General features: G+C 47.1%; 1 protein-coding gene across 1 annotated transcript in view; it reads right to left on the reverse strand.

The window, feature by feature from the left end:
• Positions 1-4,348, reverse strand: part of LOC137431103 (sushi, von Willebrand factor type A, EGF and pentraxin domain-containing protein 1-like) — a 225,668-nt gene extending 221,320 nt beyond the window's left edge. The window contains exon 1 of the mRNA XM_078781427.1: positions 4,276-4,348. Within this exon, the coding sequence (XP_078637553.1) occupies positions 4,276-4,333 (58 nt within the window). The 5' untranslated portion in view covers positions 4,334-4,348. The remainder of the gene's footprint in view (positions 1-4,275) is intronic.
• Between the last annotated feature and the right edge of the window lie 4,268 nt (positions 4,349-8,616).

Here is an 8,616-nt window from a genome sequence, read left to right on the forward strand (position 1 = left end):
TGGTCATTCCAGAACCCTCCATTTCTTTCTTTTCAGCCATTCCTTGGTGGATTTACTGGTATGTTTAGGGTCATTGTCATGTTGCAAGGTCCACCTTCGGTTGAGCTTCAACTCTCCGACAGATGGCCTCACATTATCCTCAAGTACCCCCTGGTACAATGAAGAATTCATAGTGGATTATATGATGGTGAGCTGCCCAGGCCCTGATGCAGCAAAGCTGCGCCAAACTATAATATTTCCACCACCATGCTTTACAGTTGGTAACAGGTTCTTGTGGTCAAATGCTGTCTTTGGTTTTCGCCAAACATGTCTTCTGGTACTGTGGCCAAATAGCTCTACCTTTGACTCATCTGTCCAGAGCGCATTGTTCCAGAAGTGCTGGTCTTTGCCTAGGTGTTCATTGGCAAACATTAGTCTTGCCCTGATGTTCTTTCTGGACAGCAAAGGTTTCCTCCTGGCACACCTCCCATGTAGATCAAATTTGTGCAGCCTCTTTCTAATGGTAGACTCGTGCACTTTGACATCAACAGTGGCAAGAGCTACGTGTAGGTCCCGTGATGACATTCTGGGGTTCTTAGAGACTTCTTTCAGCAACTTGCAGTCTGCTCTCGGGCTGAAATTGCTGGGTCGGCCTGGCCTGAACAAGTTGGTAGTTGTTTGGAATCTTCTCCACTTGTAGATGATATTCCAGACAGTCGAATGATTGATTTTAAATTGTTTGGAGATCTTTTTAAATCCCTTCCCAGACTCGTAGGCATCTATAACCTTCTTTCTGAAGGCCTCAGAGAGCTCTTTTGATCTAGGCATGGTGACGCCGCACACTTCAACAACAAAGAGCAAACCAAACTAAATGTCTGAGGTTTAAATAAGACAGGTTCCTCCAAGATCCTCTCTCACGATGTTCTAATCATTTGCACCTGAGCTCGTGCACCTGATTCTAATTTTAGGTATTTGAAGTAGTGATAAATGTTGGGGTGTACTTACTTTTTCCACATGCGAAATTTGCATTTATGTTCATTTAAATTATACAATGGACTACAAAATGTAAATGTTTCATGATATTTGTTGTATTATATCACCTTTATCTATCAATATTGTTGAAATGAAGATCAAATAGCTGGGATGTTGAAATATGTTGAAAAAGTCAAAACTTTACATGGGGTTGTACTTACTTTTTCACGTGACTGTATATATTGTTGCGGATCTCGGGTTCGTCGATGTACTAAGGGGAGGTTAAGCCCTACTCCCCCTCGAACTTTGAGTCCACGAGGCTGCCACCCACACTACACTCGTGGTGGACGGATTGCTAAGCAATTCCAGCCTCCGAACCCGCAACTACGCGTGGAAGGGTTAACGGTCACGACCCGAGTACCTTCGACACACGCAGCTGTGAGAACGGGGATTGAACCTCGCACGAGTCACGCTGGTACTGAACGCCCGAGCGGTTGTGCGTTGCGTAACTCGTGCCGTTAACACTATTGAACCCGATCGAGCGGTTTTAATTCGTGCAATGCTAGGCCAATGTTGAAAGGACGATGACGGCCAGGTTGGAAACCAAACCACAGGATTTATTTACATTCACAGTATTCACAGAAAAGGGACACAGCGAAGAATCTTAGCGGCCTTACCTTCGTGCACAGACAAGGGCCCTCAGATTCGTTCGGGGAAGGGAAGGAAGTGGAGAATGCGCACATAGCGCGGCCGCTTCGTGCAGTTTGCCTGGACGGGCTCGTTGGACGGAAACCCCCCAGGGATCGCTCCAACCTTGGATACCACAGACGGAGATGATCACGGCAAACGGCAGGGACGTTGGTCAAGGACGTGCACGTAGCAGGAACCTGACAAGAAGAGCAGCGTATCTCAAACCCCAGCAAGAAGAGAGCTGGTAGTCGCTGGAACCCGGCAAGAGAGAGCGAGGCAGAGAGTATATTCAGGAGCCTGGCACGAGTCTGAGAGAGAGGGAGAGCGGGGGTCCGGGTCGGGTTTTATAGCCCCCCGACACCCCCACTCGAACGTTCCACAGGCCTCCATTGGCCACCTGGGGTCACGTGTCATGACAGCCCCTTATTGGTCACCCTTGGCCACTCCCTTCAGCTCCCATTGGCTACTCGCTGCTCACCGGTCACGCCCTCCAGCTCCTCCCTCGGGCCTGCAAGGCCTGGCCTAGGCCCATGACAAGGCACTTTAGGCTGCAATGAGGCCTACCATTACCCTGCCTGCCTCAACACATACTAACACTGGGAAGGAGACTATACTTCACATTTAATGAGAAAGAACTAACTATGCGAGGCTACATGTTGTGGTGTAACTAACTATGTGGGGGTGGGGGGGGGGGGGGGGGAGGGGTTGCCTTTATTTACAAAACCGCAACAATATATATATATATATATATGAAGGAGAGCGGGGGGGCCTACTGGTGTTTTATACATATATATATATATATATAACACGAACGACACATGAGAGTATACATATGAGGAAGATTTTGTTTTGTAATCCTACCAAAGAGGGCCTACTGGTGGCCTTTAATTCCTTACAGCGAAATTGCTAAACCCACGGGGCTATGACATTTTACGTATTTTTTTATCCTCACCAGAGGAGAGGGTATTGCATTTGAGTACATTTGACTGTCGTCTGTTTGTTTGTCTGTTTGTTTGTTACTTGCAAAATCGAAGATTTTTCAAGTATATTGGTCGGTTGCGTTTGTGGTTCTGTCTGTCTGTTTGTCTGTTTCTTTGTCACCGGCCTACAGGTTACAATTCTAAATCGATCGTCACGAAACTTCACCAAGTTGTAGAGATCGTCACAATTGAGAAGCCTATTGATTTTGAGGTCAAAGGTCATTGGTCATCTGGAAGTCAAATTTCTAAAATCGCCATTTTTTATCCGATTGACTTGAAAATTGAACATCATTTGCACATTCAGTCATTAAAGAGGGAGACAAACTATTTTTGAGGTCAAAAGGTCAATTCAAGGTCAACTTTCCAAAATCATCAATTTTCATCTGAAAAATCATTACTTTTCATCCTATTGACCCGAGCTTTGATCAAGATCGTCAATTTTCATCTTGATGAAATGGACAATTTGCTGTGTCAATGGAAAACTTTTGGGGACGGGGGGGTGGGGGAGGCGGATTTTGCACTCCGTGTGACGTCTTCTTGTTTGTTTGTCCGCACAGAATAAATATGATTTTCTCTGCAGTCGTTGGTCCGATTGGCAGAAAAGTTTCACCATAAGTGCAACTCCACCTGTAGAATTGTTTTATGATAATTATGACGTCATCGGTCACGTGGTTCGGCCGCCATCTTGGAAAAACGGAAAAACTGCACCTCTATATCTCCGGCAGCGCTGAATTGAAAAAATTGAGACATGGCTCATTGTAAAGAACTCTCCATGGGGAATAAGATATGTTAATGATGATGTCGTAGGTGCCTCCATTATAACGTCATAATTCGACAAGTACAAAACTTCATCCGATCAAGATGAAATTTCTTGAGCATAATCTAGGAATAAATTAGTTTAGAAAAAAAAAATGATGACGTTATCGGTCACGTGGTTCAGTCGCCATATTTGTTTTAACACAAAAGCCTTGAAAAACCACTGAAAATACATCCTGGCGAGGGTCTGCAATCTCTGATTGCTCCTTGTTTTCCTTGTTGAAGGGTGCCATCGGATATCTCACATCTGCAAACGAAGGCAGGTTCTGTGCTTCTGAAGAATTCTCATGGCAAGGTTTACAATGGGTGCTTTGGTATTTCCTCCCAGCAGTCGTCAGCACATGGAGTTGGAATTTGATCAAACTGCTGGTGACAATTTCCTGCTCCATAGGAAAGACACACTGGGATCTTTGTCGTGCACAAGCACAACCAACGCTGACAGAAGAGTCCGTCCAAAGGTAACTGTCACATCCAATTGACGGCACACTCGTGACTGCAACACTCTTCTTTAGCAACATCTGGAATGACAGTTATCAAGTTGGGAATCACACCCAGACGAGACAGTGACAAGCGCAACACATCGGAGCTGCACTGTCAGCCTTAAAATAATTTCTGTGTAAAATTCAGGAATGTCTGTCCTTAAGGAAATGCCCCTTTCAAAAGACATACTGTGTAAATAACCCTCCTGGAAGAGTTACCTTTTTGGGGAATCGAGTACAAACAGGTAAAATGGTTACTACTGAGATGTCCTGTTATTACGTGCTAAGTGTTGGTGGTACGTTCATAAAGGATTGCTGGGAAGAAGACAAAGAAAGGAGTTTAGGAGATTGAACCTGACCTTGTCCATAAACAGAGTTGAAGAGAATCACAAAGCAGTATGTCCACAGCCCCTCCATTTTTATCCTGTTCCACAAGATCCGTCTCCGCAGCGTCTGTTTTATGCTCGTCCTGAACCCTCTTTATACCCACCTCTCCCTTAACCCTTTTATCCCGAGGTTTGGAAAACGAAATTAATGAACCCAAACTCCTGGCAATGATATCAACTCTCCAAATCACCCTGTTTGCACAAGATTAGATGTTTAATGGTGAACCATAAAATAATGGTAACTTGTTTCATGGGAAGCTCATGAAGAATTCCTGTTTTCTTGAATTGTTCCAGATATTCCATGTTTTTCCTTGTTTCATTTTTCAGGTGGATATTGTTCATTCACGAAAAGACAAACAACCCACAATCAATCTTGCAAACGTTTCTTTTCCCACGAAATCCCCAACACGAGTTCCATTGAAATGAACTTCACCGCAGGAGGAGACCATTCGCCCCCATGAAGCCTACGCAATGGTTGCCAACCTATTGTTATAAACACCGCAGAAGGAGACCATTAGCCTCCATGAAGCCTACGCAATGGTTGCCAACCTATTGTTATAAACACCGCAGAAGGAGACCATTAGCCTCCATGAAGCCTACGCAATGGTTGCCAACCTATTGTTATAAACACCGCAGAAGGAGACCATTAGCCTCCAAGAAGCCTACGCAATGGTTGCCAACCTATTGTTATAAACACCGCAGAAGGAGACCATTAGCCCCCATGAAGCCTGCGCAATGGTTGGTAACTTATTGTTATAAACACCGCAGAAGGAGACCATTAGCCCCCATGAAGCCTGCGCAATGGTTGCCAACCTATTGTTATAAACACCGCAGAAGGAGACCATTAGCCTCCATGAAGCCTGCGCAATGGTTGCCAACCTATTGTTATAAACACCGCAGTAGGAGACCATTAGCCCCCATGAAGCCTGCGCAATGGTTGCCAACCTATTGTTATAAACACAGCAGTCGGAGACCATTAGCCTCCATGAAGCCTACGCAATGGTTGCCAACATATTGTTAGAAACACCGCAGGAGGAGACCATTAGCCCCCATGAAGCCTGCACAATGGTTGCCAACCTATTGTTATAAACACCGCAGGAGGAGACCATTAGCCCCATGAAGCCTGCGCAATGGTTGCCAACATATTGTTATAAACACCGCAGGAGGAGACCATTAGCCCCCATGAAGCCTGCGCAATGGTTGCCAACATATTGTTAGAAACACCGCAGGAGGAGACCATTAGCCCCCATGAAGCCTGCGCAATGGTTGCCAACCTATTGTTATAAACACCGCAGGAGGAGACCATTAGCCCCCATGCAGCCTGCGCAATGGTTGCCAACCTATTGTTATAAACACCGCAGTCGGAGACCATTAGCCTCCATGAAGCCTACGCAATGGTTGCCAACATATTGTTAGAAACACCGCAGGAGGAGACCATTAGCCCCCATGAAGCCTGCGCAATGGTTGCCAACCTATTGTTATAAACACCGCAGAAGGAGACCATTAGCCCCCATGAAGCCTGCGCAATGGTTGCCAACCTATGTTTGTTTGTCTGTGCCCCATAGTGTAGGTCATTATGTAATGTTGCATTGATTTTTGCTACATTCTTGGAACCAATGTTTTTATACCCCAAATGTTGTTTTTGTTCTGTTCCTCCTCCTCTTCCATTTATAAGTGGTGAGGTCTGATGGCACCGAGGTCGTGCCCTGCCTTGACCACAACACTCCTCCACTCTCCAAGCACCCCCACCTTACACTGATATCCCTCCTCACCTAATCCTCCCATCTCAACCATGGTCTACCTCGGGTCCTCCTACCTTGTACCCTCAACCGATCTGCTCTCTTTCCCGTTCTCTCTTCCCCCATCCACACCAAATGTCCAGCCCATCTCATCCAGTATTTCACCAATCTCCCCGTCAACCTCATCTGCACACCAATCTCCTCCCTCAGTTCATCCATTCTCCTTCTATTTACCCTCTTCACTGCCACAATCCTCCTGACCCAGTTGTTCTCGCAAACCTGCAGCCTTTGTTGTTGTCTCGCTGTCAGCGCCACCGTCTCCAGACCGTAAAGGTAGGGCCGGTGTTACACACAACATCGGGACCTTTCCTTTCAATCTCCTTTAAATCTCTCTTTCTGCCATTACATCTTTCACCCTCCTCCACACATTCACACCCACCTGAATCCTCCTCCGCACCTCAGCCTCTGACTTACCATCCCAGGTCACTGTTCCACCCAGATACTCAAACCTACTTCCCTGTGTGATCTCCCTCCCTTCCAGCCTGATATTCATTTCTTTTCTCTGATGCCAAACCCACATCACCTCCATCTTCTCCAGGCTCATTTTCTGCCCATGTTTCTAAAATGCCTCCTTCCACTCCCCAAGTACTTCCTGCATCTCCCGCCCACTCTCCACCACAACGACCACATCATCCACATACAATCTCCTCCTCAGAATACCTTTCATGTTCACCTTGCTTTCATGTTTTATACCCTAAAGTCACCGATATATGTCATCTTGATCAAGGTGACTTGTCATCCAATTCTGGAATGCACATTCGAAAATTATCTGCCGACCCGACTTGCACTCCTTCTGCTGTCTCCGCTGAACTGAACCCCTGAGAATATCGTGCAAGTAGCCATGCAAGGTCGTGCTGTGTTGCATGATTGCATCAACTTTATCTGGATAGTTTGAAGTTCCAGTCGTGGATAGTCCATCTAATAATATAATAATATATAATAGTGGATAATAGTAGGTAATAATAATAATAATATATAATATAATAATAATAATTTAATATAATTTTACAGTATATTAGATAATATATAATATATTTTATATATTATATCATATATAATAATAGCAATAATATAATAATAACAATAATAAATAAATAAAAATTAATAATATAATATAATATATAATAATAATAATAATATAATAAAAATAATATATAATAATAATAATAATATAATAATATAATATAATAATAAGAATATAATATATAATATAACAATAATAATATAATATATATGAATAATATATAATATAATAATAATATATATAATATATAATATGTATAATATATAATATATTAGATAATATGAGATAATAGTGGGTAATCGTGGTTAGTAGTAGTGGATAGTGGATAGATCTGGATAGTGGATAGTCGCAGTTGAAGTGTTCATGTTGGGCATCTTTCTCTACTGATTTGGGGGTTTCCAATGTGAGTTTATGACATTTCAGTGACTGGAAGGGCGGAGTTGAGGGGGAGGATGAGGGTGAAGCGCGGTGCAACGCGTGCTTGCTTGCACAACAAGAAGGAAGCGGACACCGCGGTGAGTTTAAGAGTCTTTATTAAACGAGCTCAACTGTAGCACTGGCACGCTCCGGGCTGCGCGCCCGGTGTATATCCCGCGTTGTGCACCGCACAACCGCACCGCACGCCTACCCCTCGGGCATGGCCGCCACCTACTTGGTGCGTGGAATGATGCCCTCACGCCAGTGAGCTTTCGTGTCTGCCACACACGCGCCCCCAGAATTCCCGCGCACCTGGAGGGCCAGTTTGCGGGGCAAACGGATGACCCGGCCGAAGCGCCCTCTGGCGACCGGCGGCGTCCGGGGTGCAGGGATGCCAGCTGGGATGCCTCCAGCTGCACCCGGGATGGGTGCAAGACCGGGGGGCGGCGTGCCGGTGGGCCTGGGCGGTGCCGGGTGTCTGCCCGCAGGGGGGCGGCCCCGACGCGGGGGCTGAGCCACCGGCGGTGGGTGGTCCACGTCGAGGTGGGCCGGTTTGAGGCGATCCACCGAGACGCGGCCGGGAGTACCGCTGATGTCCAAGGTGAAATGTTTCACCCCGGTCTCCAGCACGTTGAAAGGCCCATCGTACGGTGGCCGCAGTGGTGTCCGGTGGGCGTCGTGCCGGACGAAGACGTACTCCGCGTTGCGAAGCTCCGGGGCGACGTGGGGAGGCGGGTGCCTGTGGTGCGCCGTCGGCACGGGGGCGAGCCTCCGGGCCATCTCCTGCAGCGCGGAGCGCTCCTGCGCAGCGGACCATGGTGCCGTGGGGTCGGGGAGGAACTCGCCCAGCACCCGCAGCGGTTGTCCGAAGACCAACTCCGCCGCGGAGGCGCGCAGGTCGTCCTTGGGCGCCGTCCGGAGGCCCAGCAGGACCCAGGGGAGCCTGTCGACCCAGCCGCCGTCGCGGATGGTGGCCCGGAGCGCGGCCTTCAACGAGCGGTGGAACCGCTCGCACAGGCCGTTGGCCTGGGGGTGGTAGGCCGTGGTTCGGTGCAGCTGGACCCCGAGCCCCCG

This window comes from Myxine glutinosa, chromosome 7, assembly GCF_964187855.1.
Source record: "Myxine glutinosa chromosome 7, kmMyxGlut1.1, whole genome shotgun sequence".
In the NCBI taxonomy this organism is placed as follows: domain Eukaryota; kingdom Metazoa; phylum Chordata; class Myxini; order Myxiniformes; family Myxinidae; genus Myxine; species Myxine glutinosa.